The sequence below is a fragment of the Tamandua tetradactyla genome, chromosome 6, assembly GCF_023851605.1.
Source record: "Tamandua tetradactyla isolate mTamTet1 chromosome 6, mTamTet1.pri, whole genome shotgun sequence".
In the NCBI taxonomy this organism is placed as follows: domain Eukaryota; kingdom Metazoa; phylum Chordata; class Mammalia; order Pilosa; family Myrmecophagidae; genus Tamandua; species Tamandua tetradactyla.
Genome location: NC_135332.1, coordinates 52,854,755 through 52,876,399, shown reverse-complemented (window position 1 = coordinate 52,876,399; position 21,645 = coordinate 52,854,755). Strand labels below are relative to the sequence as shown.

Here is a 21,645-nt window from a genome sequence, read left to right as displayed (position 1 = left end):
GAGCTCTGGAGAAAAATAATTCTCTACCCTCCAAAAAGAAAAGACTGGGTAGGAGACGGAATCATTAAAAATTATTTCAGACAGTGTGGCTCCGGTCAGATGACCAAGCTGGGAAGTTGCCTGGTCAAGAAAGCTTTTGCCAAAGCCACTACCTGAACGTTAGGAGAATGAATAAGCAAAGGGAGCAAAATTCCTCTGCCATCTGTGGTGCAGAGTGACTGGTGTGGGACAGCTGCTGTTATCTGCCCAGCAGGGACTGGATTTGTTGGGTGGGTGACCTCTCTGGACATTGGTGAGGTCGTGTTCACAAGCTTTCAGGTCACTGAAAGATTTCTAGAACTGAGGCCTGGCTCAAGCTAAAAGTAAAAGCTTTGACCTTATCCACTGTTTCAACTTCCACATTTAGAAGAGAAACATTTGGTAACGATGGTGCAGAAGCGAGATGGAGCCAAAGGGCAGTTCTCTCTAAAATGGGCTTGGGGTAGGGGGCACTTCTCCCATAGACCTATCATTGAAATTTACATTGGGTGCGATTTGTCACATAGAAGACGGCACTATTATCTAGAGAAAGCTCAACTTTCCAAGAGGCAATAAATTGCTAACTACTTGGAGTTCCCCAAACCAGCAGAGTCTAGGAGAATAGTCCCCACAAGACTGCCCTCGCATCTGGTGCCAACTGCATGTTTCAGGGGTGGGGAGTGGTGTTCTCATCCTCAATTCAGTAATTTGCTAGAAGGGATCGCAGAACTCACTGAAAGCTTTTACACTCGTGAATATGATTTACTACAGAGAAAGGATACAAATTAGGCCCAGCCAAAGGAAAAAATGTTTAAGTTAGATTCCAAAAGGGGTTCAAACACAGCTTTCAGTCATTTCTGTGGAGTTGTGGACAGAGTTACCTTCTCCCGGTTGAAATGTGTAAGAATATACAGAGTACTGTAACCAAGGAAGCTCATCTGAACCCGTGGTGTACCAGATTTTTACTGGGGCTTGGTCACATTACCTGCATAGCTAACCTTTTTGTATCATTGGAGGCCTTAGTCTCCAGTTCCTCAGGAGGTTGGAACTGATAGAGCTTGGTCCAAATCCTCCCCATCATAAATTACATTGACTCTGGTATCCAAAGCCCCCAGGGAAACAAAGACATTCTTTTCAGTCAGGACAGTCCAGGAGTCTAGAGATTGCTTCCCAGTAGCCCAGGGCAAAGGTTAGACCTCTCTTTGGGTAAAGTTAATTCTTCACTACATACCAGTAGACCAAAATTTGCTCAAATTTACAGATAAAACACCACCTTGAACTAAAGTGAATCTTCCATATCAAGCAGGAGGGGCACACTCCTGGCCCCTGGGTCAAGGACTGTTCATAATAGTGAAGGCAAGGTCATTTCACAAAATATTCTAGGGGTCTAGATGAGCTCGGTCTTGGCTTTCTACCCAAAGCTGATGGATCAAATCATGGCTAAGTTGCCAGGCCACCTCTTCCATAAAATTGCTTTAGGGAAGGCAATAAAATCCATGTTCTCTTCTCTGGCTTGTTGTTCAGAACCCAGCTATCAGACTGAAGGGGTTATAACATAAAAAAGGAGGTACCAAGCCCTGGTGGCTTCTTCCCCTGCTTGGTTCTTTATGCCTTGGATCTGCCTACGCACAGCTCTGCCAGGAGGTGGCAGCCCTAAGAAGACTAGAGGGCAGGGCTGAGCCACACAAAGCCCAAGCAATACCTGTGACTCCCACTCCTGTACCTGGAGAGCACCCCCAACCCTAGATGATGGAATTGAGGGCAAAACGGAATTCTAATCCCAGGCTCTTACCTCTGGAAGGGAGCCTCCAGCTCTCTTTAAAAAGGAGGGAAGAAGGGGGAGGAAAAATGCCTTTTCAGGGTAGGAGGCAGCATGTCAAATCCTATCTCTGCCAACAAGCGGTGCAATTGGAAAGAATCTGACTCAGCCCTCTTCCTTTTATAGGCCAGAGAGCTGTGAAAATACAGTGTTGAGTGGGGGTTGGAACTTCAGGCTTCTAATTAGTCCAGGCAGACTTTCCTCCATGCCACAAAGCATAACCGTCAGTCTCAGACCTTACTACATTAAGTGGCACTGTCCTTTGAGGAGAGGCAAACATGCACGGTGCTGAAAGCATGGACCCAGATGCCTCATATTCTGGGTAAGAATCACAACTCCATCCCACACCAGTTGGATAAACTTGGACAATTTATTTTAACCTCTTGTTAAAACCTCTTGTGCCTCAGTTTCCTCATCTGTAAAACAGGAATAATATTAGTGTTCCTCTTAGAAAGTTGTTACCAGAATAGATTTAATACATATATGCCCTTAGAACAATGCACATAGTAAATGTGAGCTACTGTTGTTATTAAGGAAGAACTGAGTCACTCGTTTTTTCCTCATAATCACAGTGCCCTTATCTACTCTGATGGCTCCCAAGTTATGAATTATTTCAAGTAAGTCTATAGCACATAGACTGATTCTGTCAGATTTGACCTCAAATCTTTAAAAACCTGGACTCCTCCTGAGAAACAAAGGATCCTTGTAGGGGGGCTTTGGCCATTCCCACCACCTTCCCTCTGCTTCAACTCCAGGGCTGGTCTCTGTTCTGGGGCTGTGCTAGGTTCATTCCAGGCTTGCAGCAGGCCACACCCTGCCCTCCTGGGGCCTATGACCCAAGAGAAGAAATCTAAGCAATGGACGAGCCTTGGGTAGACAGCTACAGGGTCTGGCATTGGCTGGCTGTATTGCGATCAGATTTCTTATCTCCTCCTGTACCCTAGTCAATACTGTAAACCCTGGGTCTGGGGGTGGGAGGGTCGGGTGGGGTAGGCTTCCCTGGAACACAGTCCAGCCCTAACTCCACCAAGGCTCAGGCGACTTTAGTAGGTCTGGGCACCAACATCTGAGCCGTCTGGCCACTCTGCCCCCTCTTAATTTGACTGGCCAGAGTCCCTGCAGCCCCTTTCCCTAAACCTGGTGTTCCCGGAGGTCAAGTCGGGTTCGTTTTTTCCCACCTTTGCTGTTTAGGCCACCTCCCGCCCTGCTGCATGGAGTCCTCTCTAAGGAGGTGACGCCCCTAATACAGTGCCAGCGTTATAGGTTCTCAAATAGTCGCTTTGGCTATAAATAACGATAACTAATATTTACAGCCCCTCGTCGGGAATCCTCGCAGCTGCCCTGAGCCAGCCTAGGTTTTCATCGGAGGGCTGAGACAACTCCCCTGGAGCATCCTCGGGGACGTCCAGCTCCGCAACCCGGGTCTGCCTGAAAGAGCTAAATCGGGAGCGCAATTGCGGCAGGAATGCTGCGCGAGGGCACCTGACCTCGCGGCTGCAGGCTCCGGGGGCGGCCCCGCGCGCTTCTCTCACTGTCTCCCTCTCAGAGCCCCGCTCGGCCTCTGGAGAGCTGGGCCTCCGCAGCCCACCGAAGGGGCGGAGGGCGGGGAAAGAACGCACACCCAGCACACACGCGCACACTTACTTTTGACGCTTTCCCGAAGCCGGCGGGCGGGTGCTCGGCGCGGAGCCCCGGGCGCTCGACTTTCCCGCCGCTGGGAGGGGGCGGGGCCAGAGTGTCCCCGCCCCCTGCCGTGGCCCCGCCCACGCAGGTTGATGGCAGCGGCAGCTGGGACTGCAGCGGCGGCGGGTCCCGGAGAGCCGCAGGCAGCGGCCGGAGTGCGCAGCAGGACACCCGGGCCCCAGACGCCGCGGACACCCTAAGAGGCAGCCCGGACATCCTGACGGCTCCCTCAGCCCCCAGCGCACCTCTAGCCCCCTCCGCAAAGGAGTTGCAGCGTGAGCGCCCCCGGCCCGCTCAGGATCAGGTATCCTCCCCTACCCCCACCCCGCCCCCGCTGCAGCCTGCGGAGCGGGCGGGGTCTCCGGAGGGCGCAGAGGTCTGTGTCCCCCTCCCGCTACCTCCAGATTCGGTTCCGGGCGGGGCTGACTCGGCGTCAATATTTGGCCGGACAGCGCGCGCGGCCCGGAGGGCGCAGACACCTGGGCGCGCCAGAGCGCAGTGCCTCGGCAGGAGGCGGAGGGGGTGCGGGGAGGCCGGGGTGCGGGGAGGCCGGGGTGCGGGGAGGCCGGGACGCGGGCCTTGGGGCCGCGGGGGCGGCGTGAAGGGCACTGGGATGCCCGGGGCTGGGGAGGGGCAGGAGTCAGCGGCTGGGGCTTTGGGAGAGCTCGGTGCGTCCCCTGAGGAAGCTTCTAGCGCAAGACCAGGCCGGAGAGGAGTCACCTCACCCTCCCCACCCCCGCAAGTCTGTCCCAGGGAGTCTAGGACCCCGTTCCAGGACAGCCTCTCTAGGAAGGTCCAGGCCAGGCAGAGAAGCTGGGCAGCAAGAAGGTGGGCATAAGCTAGGAGACCCTATAGTGGTCTCTTGGAGAAGTCAGTGCAGGGAGCTAGAGGAGTGGGAGAGATTCACCTTACACGGGGTCCTTCCAACAGCACGGGAGGAAATTGATGGACTCTAATTAACTGACTTCTCTCCTGGAGGAACTTCTCCGCTGGCAAGTCTTTAGAATAAAAGCAAAATTTCCATTTGCCTGAACTATGCCAGAGAGAGGGAATTCAGGATTTAGGGGGGCTGCAGTCACAGCCCACAACTGGCCTCGAGCCAGGATCCCAGCCCCAGCCTCTCTGGTGACGGTGCCTCTGGGAGATACAACCACTTCCCTGGAGAGATGCTCACCCAGCACTGGCAGGAAGGACTGCAGCCTGGCATTGAGACTCCTCCCCAGAATACTTTGACTTCCAGGAAGAATTCAACCCCTGTCAGACCTCACTGTCCCCTCAGCCTGAGTCTCTAAGAAGTCGACCCCAAATCCTAGCCCCTCACATTAAGCAGTGCTTTACAGTTGGCAAAGAACTTTCTCATACTTGAATCACCTTGGAGAGAAAGCTCCCAGCTGTTAGGACCAGACCCTTTATGAATTTATACCCGACTCCTGGCCAGTTAACCTCCTCACCTGCCAACCTCTTACTGTCCTCCCTCCCACAGCTCACAGGACTGAGAACCAAAGACCCTTCTAGACACCGAGATCCTCCATCTCTGTCCCAGCCATGAGCCGGCGTGTGGTTCGGCAGAGCAAGTTCCGCCATGTGTTTGGGCAGGCGGCGAAGGCAGACCAGGCCTACGAAGACATCCGTGTGTCCAAGGTCACATGGGACAGCTCGTTCTGTGCTGTCAACCCCAAGTTCCTAGCCATTATTGTGGAGGCTGGAGGCGGGGGCGCCTTCATCGTCCTGCCTCTGGCCAAGGTGAGGGAAGGGGGGAGGAAGCAGGTGGGGAGGGCATTGCCTGGGGCCTCTGGGCACTCCTGCCCGCAGCCCGTGTTCACAGACCTTGAACTCCGATCCTCTGCCACTTCATATGCGTGGCTGCTCCATTCCCAAATCCTTCAGGACTGTTGGGGAGGCCCTGCTCCCCTCGCTCAGCAGCAGCATTACAGCGGCCTGCATCCCCTCTCTGGCCTGTCCTCAGCTGGTGATGGAACTGGCTGGGATGCAGAAGAGCCAGGGCCTGGGCAGATTCTGTTCCCATCTCTCTTGATGCCACATTCCTTTATCTTCTGGGTGTGGGGATCCTCCTCCCCAGCCCAGGGTGACCATTTGATTAATCTCACGCCCCAGAGCAGCACAGCGAGGACAGGGTCAGGCCCTATCCAGAGTCCCTGGCTACCTCCCCACTCTGGTTGATTTACTGAGGTAGGATGAGAGTGGAGGGCAGGGGACATGACACTTAGGGCTGGAGACTTCCTATCCTAGGAATGAGGGCTGGGCAGTAAGTGCCACCCTTGTTGAATAGCCTCAAGTGCCTTGGCATTGTCCACCCCCAGCAAGGCCACCCCAAGGCAAGACCTTGACATGGATTTTGGCCCCCACACCTTGTTAGGGGAGGCCCCACAGGTAGCTGGGTCAGGAAGAGGCCTGACAATAGCCAGTGACTCACCCTGGGATAATGCAGACACCATCCAGAGATGCCATCCCCTGGGCTCAAATTTCAGCTAGAGCTGCCTTCCCTTCTCCTCCCCATCCCCCTAGTATGACTGCCATTCCTGTACCATGCAGCCACCCCTCTCCTCTACCACTTAGTTTGGTCTGATGCCAGCCCCTGCAGAGGGCTCAGAGCCCCCACAAGCAGCCTGTCAAGACCAAAAATAGATGGGCCCCCAGCTCAGGGTTGGGGAGAGTAGGTTCCAAGATTGCCTGCTGTTTGTGGTCCCAAGGTGAAGCCAGTGACAGGAGAGATCTACCAACAGTGGCTAAGAAAGGGCTGTCTGGCCTGCACTGATCATTACTTCACCTTGACCTCCTCTACCAGGAGCTTCCCGTAGACATCCCAGGGGTGGGGGAGCAGGCCCAAGAACAGCCTCCACCAAATGGGTTTCTTTGGAAGAGCACTGGACTGACAGTTCAAGTCTCAGCTCTTCTAATATCTTGCTGTGTGTCCTTGGGCAAGTCATTTCACCACTCTGTGTCTGATTCCCTATTATTAAAGGACTTCAACTCTATCTGCCTTCAGTGAAGTGCAGGGAGTGAGTCAGATAGGGTTGGAGGTGCAGAGAGGTGGTTCTGCAGACAGAAGGTAGATAGAGAATTGGGATGGAGATAGGTCCACTGCCCACCCCTCCAACCTCCCCACAAAAACTTCTAGGAGAATGGCTCTGCATCTCCTTTGACCCCCACAGACAGGGCGAGTGGATAAGAACTACCCACTGGTCACCGGGCACACTGGCCCTGTGCTGGACATTGACTGGTGCCCGCACAATGACAACATCATCGCCAGTGCCTCAGATGACACCACCATCATGGTAAGAGCCACAGGGACACTGCTGGACAATGGGGTGGGGAGGGCTGCCTCACCTGTGTTGGGGAAGGTGGTAAAGGAAGTGCTGGGTCCCAGGGCCCTGCCTTGTCCAGCTTGCAGGCTATTTTTAGCTACATGCTCATTCCATCCCAGGATGCACTGCTTAGGACTAATTATAACCATGACCAATTTGGGGCCTGAAGAGCAGGGGGCCGTGCTCTGGATCTTCACAGCTGGGGTGAATGGAGAGGTTTCTAGAGAACTGGCAATGCCACCTTGCTCCCAGCTGCCTCGATTCAAGGCAGGCACTTCACAGGTTACCCCATATTTTACCCCTCCTTCCAGTGGGAGCCAGTAGGGTTGAGGTGAGAGAGAAGGGGGCAGAGCTGGTTCCTCACCCCAATCTGCCCTATTTCTTTATCTTCTACCCAGGTGTGGCAGATCCCAGACTATACCCCCGTGCGCAACATCACGGAACCCATCATCACACTCGAGGGCCACTCCAAGCGCGTGGGCATCCTCTCCTGGCACCCCACTGCTCGCAACGTCTTGCTCAGCGCAGGTCTGGGGACCTGGGGGTGGAGGGTCTCCACCATAGGTCTGGGAAAGTGGCAGAGGCAGGGCTCAGGTGACAGTGCCTGGCCACTCTTGGGCAGGTGGTGACAATGTGATCATCATCTGGAATGTGGGCACTGGAGAGGCGCTCCTGAGCCTGGACGACATGCACCCCGACATCATCCACAGCGTGTGCTGGAACAGCAACGGCAGCCTGCTCGCCACCACCTGCAAGGACAAGACCCTGCGCATCATTGACCCCCGGAAGGGAAAGGTGGTGGCGGTGAGTACCTGGCCTGGCCACCCTCCAGGTGCAGCCCCAGCGCTTGCCCCAGAGACCAGGTGATGGCACCCCATCCACTCCCCACCATACACACAGTCCTCTGAATCCCTGACCCCAGCTCTCACCTCCTCCACCCCAACCCCAAAGACCTCCTCTCCTCATCCCAGGATCTGTAACCTCAGCTCCCTGCCCTCTAAGTAAACCCCCAGCTGGCAATTCTCTGCCCTGCTTCTGTTCTCCCCCCTCCCCTGCATCTCAGAAGCCCAGAGGAAGGCTACTTGCTTTGAGATTGAGGAGGGGAGAAGCTGCAAACTCCATCCTCCAGCCAGAACCTGCATGAAAGCTGGGCTCCCAGACCCCTCTGCCCTCAGCCGGCACCTCAGGCCATCACCCAGCGTCTGGGGCCTGCCACTGGCTCGCGGAGGACCCCTTCCCGCCCTTGTTGGCCACTGGGTGGGGGATAAGGGGCAGCTTCCCGCCCCTTAATCTAAACTGGGGTGCGCGGGACGCGTGCATGTCTGCGTGGAGCACGCGCGTCCAGCGCGGCCTCGGCGGGGCGGGGGCGGGCGTGGGCCGCCCGGCGCTCTAACCCACTAACCCCGCGAGCAGGAGCGAACCCGGCCGCACGAGGGCGCCCGTCCGCTGCGGGCCGTCTTCACCGCAAACGGGAAGCTGCTCAGCACCGGCTTCAGCAGGATGAGTGAGCGGCAACTCGCGCTCTGGGACCCGGTAGGCCAGGCCGCGCCGGGCGCGCCCGCTCGCTCCTAAGCTGGGTCAGCCAGGAGCGTCCTCCCAGGCTGTGGCCCGCGCGCCGGAGGGCCGAAGTGGAGCGGGGAACTCCCGACCGGGAAAAGCCTCTCTGCGACCTGCCGGCAGACATCCCCGGCTCTAGGGATAAGCCCTTGAGGACGCTTAAGTGCTCACGAGCTGCTGGGAGACGCGCGCCCACCGCTCTCTCTTCCAAGCATGGGGCCAGCCATGGCCCCTCCAGGAAGCTGAGTACTTAGGCCCCCTTTTTTGTCTCTCCACACCCCCACCCCAAGTCAGCAAGCTGGTGGCTCGGCCTTCAGGCTCCCCAGGACAGACAGCTGGGTGACGCCCCTCCCTGTCTCCCCCCTCCCCCCAGGAGAGGTTTGCGGCCCACGAGGGGATGAGACCAATGCGGGCCGTCTTCACGCGCCAGGGTCACATCTTCACCACGGGCTTCACCCGCATGAGCCAGCGAGAGCTGGGCCTGTGGGACCCGGTAACGCAGCTGGAGGCTTGGGGTGTGTGCCCCGGGGGCTGGCATCACGGGAAGGGGGCCAGGCGCTCCCCTCCCCGCGGGGCATGCCCACCTAGACAGGGTTGGGGGCTGCTGCCCCGTTTGCAGCGCCTGCCATCCCCCAAGCCCATCCCTCTGCCCAGTTTTGCTGCATCGCCTGAAGGAGACCTCGCTGGTGCCCCCAACTGGTGATGCCGAGTCCCTGGGGGTGGTTTGCTGTGACTGCATGCGGCGGCCTAGGGGGTATATGTGCCAGAGAGCGGGGAGGGGTGTCTAGGGGCGGGGCCTGCCGTCCAGTGACCGAACACACTGGCGGGGAGCGTAAAGAGGAAGCCGAGAGGGGGCGTGGGAGGGAGGGGCAGGGCTAGTCACACCTCCCGTGCTCTGGCAGAACAACTTCGAAGAGCCAGTGGCACTGCAGGAGATGGACACGAGCAACGGGGTCCTACTGCCCTTCTACGATTCCGACTCCAGCATCATCTACCTGTGCGGCAAGGTGCTCGAGGAGGGGTGGGGAGGCAGGCTGGGGCGGGGGGTAGAAGGGGACTGGCCGAGAGGTGGAGAGGTGGAGGGCCCCGCCCGGGTGTGCCGTTCAGCGGGCCGGCTTTACAGGGCGACAGCAGCATCCGGTACTTTGAGATTACCGACGAGCCACCTTTCGTGCACTACCTGAACACGTTCAGCAGCAAGGAGCCGCAGCGGGGCATGGGTTTCATGCCCAAGCGGGGCCTGGACGTCAGCAAGTGCGAGATTGCCCGGTCAGCAGCTTTGGCCCCACCCAAATGTCTGCCTCTGTCCCCCCTCCCTTCGGGTCTTAGCCACTGCGGCTTCCCCCATAGCGTAAGGCTTTGAAAAAGAATGGGTTTAGGGAAATGGGGGTGAGATCAAACGGGCCTATTTCCAACACCAGCCCCTAGGCTCCCTAGCCTGACATTATCCGAGTTTGAGTTGCCTCATCTGTAAAATGATGATAAACACCCCCATCATATGTGACCCATAATGTTTAAAGTGCAAGCAAGTGTGGGCCTCCCCTCGGTCCCAGGTAGGAGACGTTAAGTGGGCGGGCAGTCGGATCATGTGGGGGTGCTGAACCCCGCCCCCTTATAGGTTTTACAAACTGCACGAAAGAAAATGTGAGCCCATCGTCATGACGGTGCCTCGCAAGGTGAGGGGTCGGGAGGGGTTGGCGCAGGACTCGGAGGCAGAAGGGAGCGGAGCAGACCCGACGCCCCCTTCACACCCGTGCACCCGTCACCCCCGTCCCCACAGTCAGACCTGTTCCAGGACGACCTGTACCCGGACACGCCGGGTCCCGAGCCGGCCCTAGAAGCGGACGAGTGGCTGTCGGGCCAGGACGCCGAGCCCGTGCTGATCTCGCTGAGGGACGGTTATGTGCCCCCCAAGCACCGCGAGCTCCGCGTCACCAAGCGCAACATCCTGGACGTGCGTCCATCCTCGGGCCCCCGCCGCAGCCAGTCCGCCAGCGACGCCCCCTTGTCGGTGAGGTCCGGCCCCGCCCCACCCAGGCCCAGTCTACGCATCCCACCCCTTGCCCGGCACCGCTTCTTCTGTCCTCTGCACCCCAGCAGCAGCACACTCTGGAGACGCTGCTGGAGGAGATCAAGGCTCTTCGCGAGCGGGTGGAGGCCCAGGAGCAGCGCATCACGGCTTTGGAGAACATGCTGTGCGAGTTGGTGGACGGCACCGATTAGCGCTCGGGCCGAGGGAAGCTGGCGGCCGGGCGGGCGGGCGGGGCGGGGCGCACGGACTCGGCCTCGCCCCTTGCCTTTCGTCGGGGACACCGGGTCCCATCCCCATCCTGGGGGCGGGGGGGACTGGGAAGGGAAACCCGCCCTTGGCGGGAGTCCTGGACACGTGGAGAGTCGCGCAGCCCCGCGTCTGTCTGGCGCCGGCTGGGCATTTGGCAGGAACTGGCCTTGGGGGACCCAGAGTGGTGGCGGCCTCAGCAAACGGTGCTGCGCGGCGGTGTTCCCCTCTGACCCCCGCCCGGGACAGGGGAAGTGCTTAGTTTTAGCGAGATGCTTCCGGATATTGGGGAGCTTAGACTTGACCTCCTCAAAGGGGTGGCGATTCGACGGGTCTCCCCGGGCTGGCTGGGGGAAATTATAGCTCTCCTCCCTCTAATCGGCTCATTTGATTCCACCACCCTGAGTGGTAGACAGACGGGCGCTACCGGGGTTCTGCAGAGACACACAATCAGTTGGCTGTAGAGCCAAACCCACTGGCTACACCCAGCAGTCTACGGCAGAGGGCCCTCTTCTTTCTTTCCTCGCAGCAACCAGGCCTGAGAACACACGGGAGAACTGGCAAGAGGAAGCAGGTTTACCAGTCTACAGATTCACAAACACACACACACACACACACACACTGCCCCCCACCCTCTGCTGTGGCCTTGACTCTTCGTGAGGAAAATAAGACATACTGAAAGAAATATTTTACTAAGTGCTCAGTCTGTGCTTACTGCCTATGTGGGGTGAGGGGGTCCAGGACCTGAGCTTCTGCAAATGCTACCCCCAGGGTCAGGACCCACCAGGCAGCTCTTACCCCAAAGCCCTCCTCACAGGAGAGTCAGGAGGGCCCCCTCTCTGCACCATCACATTGCTCCCCAGTAAAGCCAGGTAGGAAACGTCTAAGGTTTGAAGCCTCTTTTATTTGTGCCTCAGAATCAGTTTGGTGCCCCGAGCATTAGGGGAGGGGATGGGAAGGACAACTTTGTTGCTTTTTTTTTTCAGTCCCCTTTTATGTCCCTTCAGTGCTTCACTGCTGAGCCCAGAAGGCCAGTCAGAGAAAGGACAAGGGTGTGCAGTGGACTCCTACCCCCGGGAGTCTGTGCTTTTCTGGGTGGGTGGGAGGGAAGGGGAGAGCCAGGGGTTAGCACCATTGGAAGAGGGTTTGAGAGTCAGCCCCTGGGGGGTGGGAGTGGGGTGGGACGCACAACCACAGAGGGCTAGCAGCAGCTGGTGGGAAGGGGTGGGTGGTGGCGCCAGGGCCCTGGGCGACCCTCTGTATCCAGCCTAGTGCCTGCCCCGGAGTCCAATATATCCCCACTCTCCAGGACACCAAGGGGAGCCAGGCCTTGACCAGGCCAGGGGGCCACCTATGGACACCCTCCCTGATCCCAAAAACGTGCCTTGGAGATGGCAACTCCAACTTCTGGCCACCCAAGGAGAGGCTGGGACCACCCTGAGACCCGGGAGGGGTGTGGGGGCTGAGGGAGCCGGGTACCCCGCTAAGTGCACTTAACGCTGAAATGCCGGGGTGGGGGAGGGGGCTGGGCCCTTGACGTGCTGGTTTGTGTCTGGGACTAAGCAGCAACACAGCACGCAGGGAGCTGCCCCCCCAGGGGTGAAGAGCAGAGATGCAAAGGCTTCAGGGACAGTGTCCTGGAGTAGGGTCAGTGAGCAGGAAGGAAGACCGACCAGATGGAGCAAGGGATGGCGACAGTGCTCCTCTAAGGATCCGTCTCCTCCTCAGGACCGCCTGGCTGTGTCCTCGGACAGATCTGAGCCCAGGAGGGCAAGGTGGGGGTCAGGATACAGCAGAGCAGGGACACCGGGCTGGGCCAGCTGTTTCCAGAGCCCTGCCCGGAAAGGTGCCCCGCGCCGGTGCCGAACACTCCCCACGTGTGCCTAGTGTGCCGCCACGCCCCAGGCGGCGGCTCCGGTCTCCAGCCCCAGCTGGGCGGGGACCCAAGACGGCCTGCGCGCTGCTCCCGGCCCGGGGCGGGTCCAGTGCGGCGCGGCGGCGAAGGGGCCCGGCCAGGGCGGCTACTGCTCGGTCAGTGAGAGCCGCAGGATGCGCTCCAGCTCCTCCTCCTCCTGGCGCGCGCGCCGCCGCCGCTCCTCCTGCTCCTGCGCCGACAGCTCCATGGCCAGCCGCAGCTGCTCGTCGTAGCTCCGGAACACGTGGCCGCCGGGACGAGGGCCGGGGCTGGGCCGAGGGCTAGGGACCGAAGCCAGGGCCACCGGGGGCGCGGACTGGCGCTGCGGCGTGGGCGGGGCGCTCCTGGGGGCGGGGCAGATACATCGAGGGCTCCAAGGCGCACTTGCCCAGACCGGTGGCAGGCAGCGTGGAGGCCGGGGGCAGAGCTGGCCCAGATGCCCCCCGGTGCAGGCGATGAGTCCCGCCTCGCCTCCCTAACCCTCCCCAGGTTGTGGCAGATCCCAGCCCCTAGGAAGCCAGTCCTCACTATTCACGGCCGCCCGGAGCACGTGGACACCTTCTAGGACCCCAGCCCCGATGTCCTGCGTGGTGAGGGTCTGAAGGCCATGTGGCCTGGACCGTGCTCCCTGCCTGCCACCGGGGCACCACCCATCACCCCAGGGCTAGAAAAGGGTTTTGGTGGAAGCCATCCTGATATCAGCAGGATCGCTGGAGAGGGCACCATGTTTTCTCTGGGCCAAGGTCTGCTCAGCCCTCAAACAGGTCCTCACCCAGCCTCGCGGGCTACTGGGATATGGTCTGTGTGTGCATTCAGTTGGACGGAAGGAGGATAGATGCATCCAAGCCCTCTGCAGCCCAGCGGGCACTGACCTGTCCTGCTGGCGACCCTCGTAGGACATGGGGTGGGTGCCCGGCTTGCTGTTGGTTAGCGCCTCCCAGATGGTGACCTGGACAGAGGGGGCACGGGCCAGTTACTCACGGAGGCTCCCAGCCCCAGATCCCCGCCCGCCGAGGGGACGCACCTGGTCATACTCGCTGCCCGCCTCAAGCAGGCTCTGCTGGATGGCGAACTGCAGCAGGTCGTCGTCGTCGTCACGGGCGGCCGCCTCCCGCTGGCCACCCAGCACGCTGTACCCGCGAGGGGCCTCGAACAACGCCGGGGAGATCTCGCAGCCGCGGCTTGAGGCTGGGGGCGCGGGGCTGGAGGTCAGAGACGTGGGCTGGGCCCATCCCTCAGGGTCCCTGGGATCAGGCACCGCGCCCAGGGAAGGGGTAACCGTTCAGAGGGGAGGGCAAGCAGGGCAGGGTAAGCAAGGGCGGGCTCAGAGGAGTGGCAGAGAAAAGACTCCGAAGGGTGGGTGGAGGGGACGGCTCCGTTGTGGGAGGGGAGGGGGTCTCACTTGTGGAACTGGAGCTGCTGACGCTGGAGGAGTCGCTGCCTGGGGAAGGGGTCTCGCTGCTGGGGCTGCCCCGCACCGACGGCACTGGCTCGTCGCAGCCGTTGAGGTTCCCGAAGGTGATGCGGGCGTTGAGGATGTGGAAGATGGGGATTTCTGGGGATGAGGCCACCATCAGGCACCACCACCCACCCCCTCGCTCCTCACCACACCCCCTTAGCTCACCCAAACCCCACCCACGACAGGGGCTGAGGGGAAATGGGTAGAGGGCAAGTCTCACCTATCTTGACCGGGAAGCCAGGAGGCAGTCGCAGCGTGATGAAGTCCCGCAGCTTAGCAAACAGCGCATTGCTGACGGCCATGAGGTCAATTATGGGGGCCACCTGCTCACACAGGGACAGGGGGTGCTCCTCACACAGCCACAGCTTGGCCTTGAACCTGCCCCCCCCAGATCCCAAGGGGTGAGGGGCATTGAAGGAAGCCATGGCCTCCCAGCACCTCCTGAAGCCCTTGGCCCTGCTCCCTCAGACCCAGCACTGCGGGCGGTCTCACTTCTGTGTCTTGGTGGTCAGTTCCATGGGGCGGCCCATGTCGCGGTTGCCAAGCTCAAAGCTGGGGTTGAAGTACTCTTCTGCGGTGATGGCAGTGGGGTTGGCTTGGCTCAGGGTCTGCGTGATCAGGGTCTGCACCGCATGGAGAGGGGCGCGGGGCCCTTCTCAGTCCCTCATGGCACCTAGCCGTGTGGAACCACAGGGGCCCTGACCTGTCCCCCCTGCCACTGGGGAGCTGATGAGGCCTTGGGCATTAGGGAAAAGAGGTCCACACAGGCTGTGCTCAGCAGAATGCCTCCCAGGCCTCCTCCTGAGCCACGTCCACACCCCTCCACACAGGGGCAACCCTGGCACACACTCACCCCGTTTTGGGGGCCCCCATGCTGCTCAGCAATTCCCAGGAAGGACTGTAGAGGTGTCTTACAGCCTACAAGAAACGGGGCATCTCAGAGGACACCACAGCCCCACGTACACTTGGACACCTCATCAAAGTGACTGTTGCTTCCTGGGGTGGCGGGACTCCCCTACTCCACATACCCAGGCACCTTCATCCAAGGGCCAGGGGCCGGACCCCTGTAGGAGTAAAAGCAGGCCTGGGGCCTGGGAGAAACTTCCAAGTTGGTGACACTGGACAGTAAAATGCCCTTTGGTGAGCAGTTTTGGGGTACGTGTGTTTCAGGCATTTCCATGCTAATGACTTCGTTTTGTTTCCCCCTGTGAGGTAGGAAAGTCTTTTGCCTTCAGACAGGGTAACTGATGCCCAGAGAAACCAGCTGTGGAGTCACCAGGCACAGAGAGTCACTGGTAGGGTGCCCTGAATTTCCACCTGGGGGATGCCACACTAGACTAGAATAGCCAATGAACATAGTTGGCATTTCTCTCCCCTCCCAAACCCAATGCAGACACTGGTAATCAACTCCAGCATTCTCTGTAACTGAGCCCCAAAGTTGTCTTAGACTCCCCCTAGCAGTTCTCTAGAAGCCACTATCAGCCATTTGGGCTTGGCACTTGAAATGTTTGCTCTCTCTGATGAGGACATATGGCTCTTGCTGGGATGCCAGAGGGGAAACAGAGGGAGGCACTGTAGTGGGAGCTGGTTCCCCCCAGTCCTACCACACCTCCCTCACGTGCCCCCTACCCCATTACCTTTGACCTTGCCCTTGTGCTGTTCTGAAAGATGTTCTGTCCGAGTGCGGGTGATAAGCTCCACATTGGATGCCCCATATACCTGAGGGTAGAGGGGGAAAGGGCTTGGAGGCCACTCCAGTACCCTCTCCCCCACCCTCAAGGATATTCTGATCACTTCTTGCTAAGAAGGGTTCTGGAGGAGCTCTTTGGCCCAGTCCCCAGGCTTCTGGGCAAGTAAGTATATGAGCATATAGAGTCATCTATTTATCCACTCAGTAAACATTTTTTGAGGAGCCTCTGTGTGCTGGAGTGGGCATCAGGGACACAGCATAACCAGATACATTTTTGTCCTCAGACTAGAAAATGGACAATTACAACATGGTGTGATGCATGCTCTGATAGAGCACAGGGCTGTGGGAACAAAAAGCAGAGGCCTTAACCCAGCCTAGTGAATCAGGGAAGGCTTCAAGGAAGAAACGATGTACAGAATGTACATGTACAGAACCTTGCACATTTGTCAGTTCCTTCCTTCATCAGTCGCACCACACGCTGGGTGACACTGGGGTCCCAGAGTGACAGACACAGTCTTCCACGGCTAAAGGCCTGGTTCGGAGCCAGGATGCCAGAGTCTGAGCCGCAGTTCTGCCACTTAGAGCTTATACAGGTCCTATGACCACTCTGAGCCTCTGTTTCCTCATCATAAAACGGGGACAATAACAAAAAGCAGAAGCAACTGAAATGTCCACCAGCAGAGGAACTGAGCAACAAAATGTGGTATATAAAAAAGCACTGGAATATTACTCAACTTAAAAAGGAATGAAGTCCTGATAACATGCCCCTACATGGATGAATCCCGAAGACATCATGGTGAGTGAAATAAGTCAGAGGCAAAGGGACAGACATTGCATGATTCCACTTATATGAAATAGCTTGAATATATAAACTCATGAGACAAAAAGTAGAGTACAGGTCACTGGGGGAGGGGGTGGGGAAATGGAGAGGCAATGTATAAGGGGTACAGGGTTTCTGCTTGGGGTGATGGGAAAGTTCTGGCAATCATGGTAGTGAGGGTAGGACACTGTCATCAATATGATTAATCCCACTGAATGGGAATGGTAGAGATGGGAAAGTTTACATTGTGTATTTGTTTCCATAATTTAAAAAAAGCGGGTTGGGAAGTGGACAGTGACAAATGTAATACATGATCCTGGACTGGATCTAACAATGGAGAAGAAAAGGCCCAAAAGGACATTATTGAGACATATGAAAAATTGGAATATAGGCTGTAAGCTTTATATCAATATTAAATATCTTGAACTTGATAACTGTACTTAAGGTGGTTATATAAGTGAATATCCTTGTTCTTAGGAAATACACAGGGAGTTAGTATGTGTTCAGGGAACATAACGGACACAACCTACTGTCTATTGTTTAGAAAAAATGCCCCCTACAAGGGACATGACTCCCTGGCAACGCAGGACAGGACTGGCAGGATAAGCTGGGACCCAGCATCGTGGGATTAACCAAAAGGGGGAAGACAGAAATGAGACAAAATAAAGTTTCGGTGGCTTTGAGATTTCAGAGTTGAGAGGTTAACCTGGAGGTTATTCTTACGCATTATATAGATATCTCTTTTTAGTTTATGGTGTACTGGAGTGGGTGGAAGGAAGTACCTGAAACTGCTGAGCTGTGTTCCAGTAGCCTTGATTCTTGAGGAAGACTGTACAAGTATATAGCTTTTACAATGTGACCGTGTGATTGTGAAAAGAAAAGAAAAGAATGGATAAATAGACAGATAGATGAGAGACAGATACACAAATAATAGACACATAGCTGGATTGACAGATAGCTAGACACACAGACACACAGATGGACAGCTAGAATGATAAGGCAACTGTGGCAAATGTTAAAACTGCTGGATCTGGGAATCTGGGGGTGGGATGTGTTGGAGTTCTTAGTATGAGTTTTGTATTATTTTTGCAATTGTCCTGTAAGTTTGAAATTATTTCAAAATAAAATGCTTAAGGGAGAAAAACAATGGGGTTGATAATCCCTACTTCATAGAGTTGTGACAATTACACGAGATCCCGTATGAAAGGCTCAATAAGACCTGTAAAATGGAAGTGATACTCGTACCCGCTTCAAAGGGCTGTTGTGAGGATTAAATGAAAAATGAGAAGATATATGTCTATCACCCATCCGCACAGTGCCCTGAGCATAAGCACCACACGTGCTCACTCCACACTGGCCACGCTTGTGGGCGCCTGGCTGCCAGCGCCCTGCCCTCTGTGCGGGGTGGCGCCTCCATGGCTGGGGAAGGGGGATGGGGACCCCCGCGCCCGGCCAGCTGTGGCCGGGGCTGGTGCCGCCTCACCTTGGCTTCGTACCCGTTCACCATCTCTGTCTTCTCGCTGCGCCAGCCCAGGATGCCAGTCTTGTTCCTGGGGAAGGGAGGGCGGCGGAGGTGAAGCGGGCTTCCCGCCAGGCTGGCCCCGGGCTGGGGCTGGGCCCGCTCACCTCTCAAAGGAGATGTTCTTGGTGTCGAGCTGGGTAGTGACGACGGGCGCGGTGAGCCGGCTCAGCACCTGCTCCTCAGTGGGCTGCGCCGCCGCCAGGAGCAGCTCGCGGTTCTGCCCGGCCAGCGCCAGGGTCTCCATGTACACCACGCGGCGGTCGTGGTCAATCTCCATGACCACGGCGCTCGTGTCTGCCGGCCAGGGGACGGCCCGGGGGTCAGGGGGTCGGCGGGGGGGCTGGCTCCCGTTACCCTCCCCTCCCGCCCCTCCTCCTGCCCGGCTGACCTTGGCCCCTGAAGACGAAGCTGCGGTTCCCTCGCTGCCACGTCATGTGGTCAAAGCCCAGGAGCGTGGTGTCCACCCGCAGGTTCTGCCCACTCTTCCACACGCGGTAGGTGTCACTGGGGCAGATCCTGGACACCAGGGGTACTGGGTGGGAGTGGAGGTGACATGTGGCTTCAATCAGCCGTTCCACCAAGCTGGGCCAGCTCAGGGCGTGGGGGCTGGGGGTCAGTGGTGTGGCTGGGACCGGTGGGAGAGCAGCCCTGAGTGCACACACTGGTGTGCGCACACACTGGTGTGCACACGCACGCACACATGGACCACCACACTCGGGCAGGGACAGAAGTGTCTTGTCACCAAGCCCCCAGGCTCCAGCATCTACTTGCTCACTCACTCTTCCATCCATTCTGTGCATGAGTATTTACTGAACACCTACTGCATGCCAGCCACTATTCCAGACACCGGGAACACAACACCGAACAAGAGAGGGGGCCTGCCCTCCAAGAGCTTACCTTCCAGCGAGGGGTGACAGGTAATAAACGATTAAGCAGGTCATTACAGAGGGAAGGAAATAATAATGGAATGGAGAGAGTCTCTGGCTTAGTCTGGAAAGGCCTAGCTGAGGAGGTGGATTCGAGCTGAGAACTAAGAGGTGTGAAGAAGCTCCAAGAAGAGCTCTGGGAAAAGGGCTCCAGCAGGGGGACAGCAAGCTCGAAAGTACGAAAGCCCCAAGGTGGGCAGGTGCCCAGGGAGGCCCCTTTCGCCCCCTCTTACCCCAGCTAGTGAACTCCCATTTCATCTCCACGTAGAAGTCCTGGGCCTGGAGGAGGCAAAGGAGAGTGGCTAAGCTGCACCAAGATGGGGCTCGGGGGCCAGGCGGGCGGCTAGGAGGCTGGGCCTCACCTTGCGCAGCTTCTCCAGGAGCACGGGGATGCCTGCCAGCCGTTTCACCACCCGCTGGTAGTCCCGGTACCGCAGCACCAGCTGCACCAGCTCGAGGTCCCGGGTACTCACAGCCTCCTGCAGCACTGGGGGAGGGGCGGCAATGTCACGGGGTTGGACTCTGCCCAGGGCTCCCCCTTCCGCTGACCACAGGGGGCGCCGGAATGGGCAGGGCCACCCACCTGTCCAGCCACTGCGGTTCTCCCTGCCCACATCCGCACCGTGCGCCAGGAGCACGCGGGCACACTCAAGGTGTCCCAGGGTGGTGGCTAAGTGCAGTGGGGTCCGACCCCGGGGATCCAGCTGCTCAATGTCCACCTGGAGGAGGCAAAATGGAGCCCTGGTCACCTCTGAAGTGGCCCCCTCGAGCCCAACAGCCCTAAGCAGGCAGCACCTCCTTCCAGGCCCACCTACTGGGGCCACGGAAAAGGCAGACACGGCAAGCAGGAACCCCACAAACAAAAAAGGCCTTGGCGGCAGGGTGGGGAGCAACCTTGGGGAGAGGCCCCTTCCCTTCCTGCCCATCCAAGCCCCTGCCCGCGAAGAACAAGCTTAGGGTGGAAGGGTGGTCAGCCCAGAGGGGCTGCTGGCCACGGAAGGGGCCCAAGGCAGGGCCTATCACAGGGGCCCAGACAGCACATTTTTTAGCGAGGGTCACAAATTTAGGTCACTGACATTATCACCGAGTAAAAGTGATAATGAGTAAAAAATCGTTTGCTGCAGTTGCCGGAATACACTGACAAGAATGAAAGAACATGTTCGAGGTGCAGCTTCAAACCCACGTCCCGGCCTGTGGGGCACTTTGCATCAACATTATGTATCAATCCTTTTATTCTGTGAAAAGCATGCTTATATTGCATGAGATTTTTGTTTTGTGATAAAACCATATATTTGTTAAACATATATAAATATATTAATATAAATTATATTAATACAAATATTAAAAGTCTAGGATTGCTAATTAAATAGGTGAGCTGACCATATGCAGGTAATACTGCTCCTTTCCAAACCCTGATTAAAATGTAAGGAGGGCGGGCCACGGTGGCTCAGCAGGTAAGAATGCTTGCCTGCCATGCCCAAGGATCCGGGTTCAATTCCCGGTGCCTGCCCACGTAAAAATAAATAAATAAATAAATAAAATAAAAATGTGTGCATTAATACAACTAATTATAAAAAAAAAAAAAGTAAGGAAAAGGCTTCGACCGCCACCCACTAAGGAATAACTGAAATGACTCTCCCACCACAAACAAGGAGAAAATTACTGTTTCAAAATATATGAAATTAGTTTTTCAGACATTAATTTCCAAGTTCAGGGCTGTGATTCTTGAGAAAAGGAACATAAACAAGGTGAGCCATGTGACCTCCTGGATTTCTGTCTGCAGGAACATTCCAGACTGTGATTCAGCCTGGTGGTCTTGCTGAGCTGAGACAGAAACAGAATTCTGGGAGGCTGTGGCGGCTCGAGGTGGGAGGGCAAAGTTCGCCAGAGGAGTGAGCAACCCTAAAAAGCTTTCCAGAAATCTCCAAAGGTGTCCCTTTGAGTCTGAGCTGAATACCAAACTTCACGTATGCAAGGTGAGACTCCATGAAACCAGGCAGGAAGGAGCTGTTCACTGCTCTGCTCCCAGAGCTCACACAAGGTAGGGCGACTTCTGAGCTCTGGCCAGCAAGAGTAAGGAGTCCTGGCTGACCAGGCACAGGATTCAGTACAGACCCCAGAAGGATTATGCTTTAGCCTAAGGCTATCCTATCCCTACAGCCATCCTAACAAAGACTAAGAACGGCTTCAAAAGGGATCAAACGGATTTGTACATAACTTAACTTAGACTTTCAGAACGAAAGCCTAGCACACCTTAAAAGGAAGACAACAAAATCCAGACGCTTAACATCATACCATTCATAATGTCAACCATCGAATTAAAATTTACCAGACATGATAAGAAGCAGGAACATATAACCCATAATCAAGAGAAAAATCATTTAATAGAAACAGATCCAGAAATGACAGAGATGACAGAATTAGCTCAATATGCTCAAGAGTTTTAAAAAATAGATTCATGAGGGAGCGAAATGGAAAACATGAAAAAGAATCAAATGGAACTTCTAGAGATAAAAGGTTCAATACCTGAGAGAAAAATTTACTGGATGGAATTAATAGCATATTAGACACTAAAGAATATAAAAATCAGCGAACTTGAAGGCATAATAGTGTGGCAGAGCGGTCTGTGTAC

General features: G+C 56.7%; 2 protein-coding genes across 6 annotated transcripts in view; one reads left to right on the top strand and one right to left on the bottom strand.

The window, feature by feature from the left end:
- Nucleotides 1-3,623: 3,623 nt before the first annotated feature.
- CORO6 (coronin 6) lies at nt 3,624-11,568 on the top strand. 3 transcript variants are annotated; one of them, XM_077165388.1, is made up of 11 exons: nt 3,624-3,824; nt 5,004-5,263; nt 6,694-6,816; nt 7,245-7,374; nt 7,469-7,650; nt 8,777-8,896; nt 9,306-9,410; nt 9,527-9,672; nt 10,022-10,079; nt 10,184-10,414; nt 10,504-11,568. In XM_077165388.1, the coding sequence occupies exons 2-11, from the start codon at nt 5,066-5,068 to the stop codon at nt 10,624-10,626; spliced, it is 1,416 nt and encodes a 471-aa protein (XP_077021503.1). In that variant the 5' UTR covers nt 3,624-3,824; nt 5,004-5,065; the 3' UTR covers nt 10,627-11,568. The 3 variants fall into 3 exon arrangements, with proteins under 3 accessions (XP_077021503.1, XP_077021502.1, XP_077021504.1); XM_077165387.1 differs by having other exon boundaries at nt 10,501-11,568; XM_077165389.1 differs by lacking the exons at nt 3,624-3,824; nt 5,004-5,263; nt 6,694-6,816 and adding an exon at nt 6,837-7,128 and having other exon boundaries at nt 10,501-11,568.
- The window catches only part of ANKRD13B (ankyrin repeat domain 13B), a 22,591-nt gene continuing 12,284 nt past the window's right edge, over nt 11,339-21,645 (bottom strand). For 2 of the 3 annotated variants that reach the window (XM_077165385.1, XM_077165384.1), the window contains exons 2-15: nt 19,597-19,732; nt 19,376-19,500; nt 19,247-19,292; nt 18,476-18,619; nt 18,192-18,381; nt 18,049-18,115; nt 15,693-15,774; nt 14,909-14,973; nt 14,548-14,678; nt 14,276-14,433; nt 13,999-14,151; nt 13,621-13,784; nt 13,469-13,545; nt 12,698-12,940 (exon numbers count right to left, since the gene is read on the bottom strand). In XM_077165385.1, the coding sequence (XP_077021500.1) occupies nt 12,703-12,940; nt 13,469-13,545; nt 13,621-13,784; nt 13,999-14,151; nt 14,276-14,433; nt 14,548-14,678; nt 14,909-14,973; nt 15,693-15,774; nt 18,049-18,115; nt 18,192-18,381; nt 18,476-18,619; nt 19,247-19,292; nt 19,376-19,500; nt 19,597-19,732 (1,776 nt within the window). In that variant the 3' untranslated portion in view covers nt 12,698-12,702. Of the gene's footprint in view, nt 12,438-12,697; nt 12,941-13,468; nt 13,546-13,620; nt 13,785-13,998; nt 14,152-14,275; nt 14,434-14,547; nt 14,679-14,908; nt 14,974-15,692; nt 15,775-18,048; nt 18,116-18,191; nt 18,382-18,475; nt 18,620-19,246; nt 19,293-19,375; nt 19,501-19,596; nt 19,733-21,645 lie in introns of those variants that run through there. The other variant, XM_077165386.1, reaches the window with a different exon arrangement.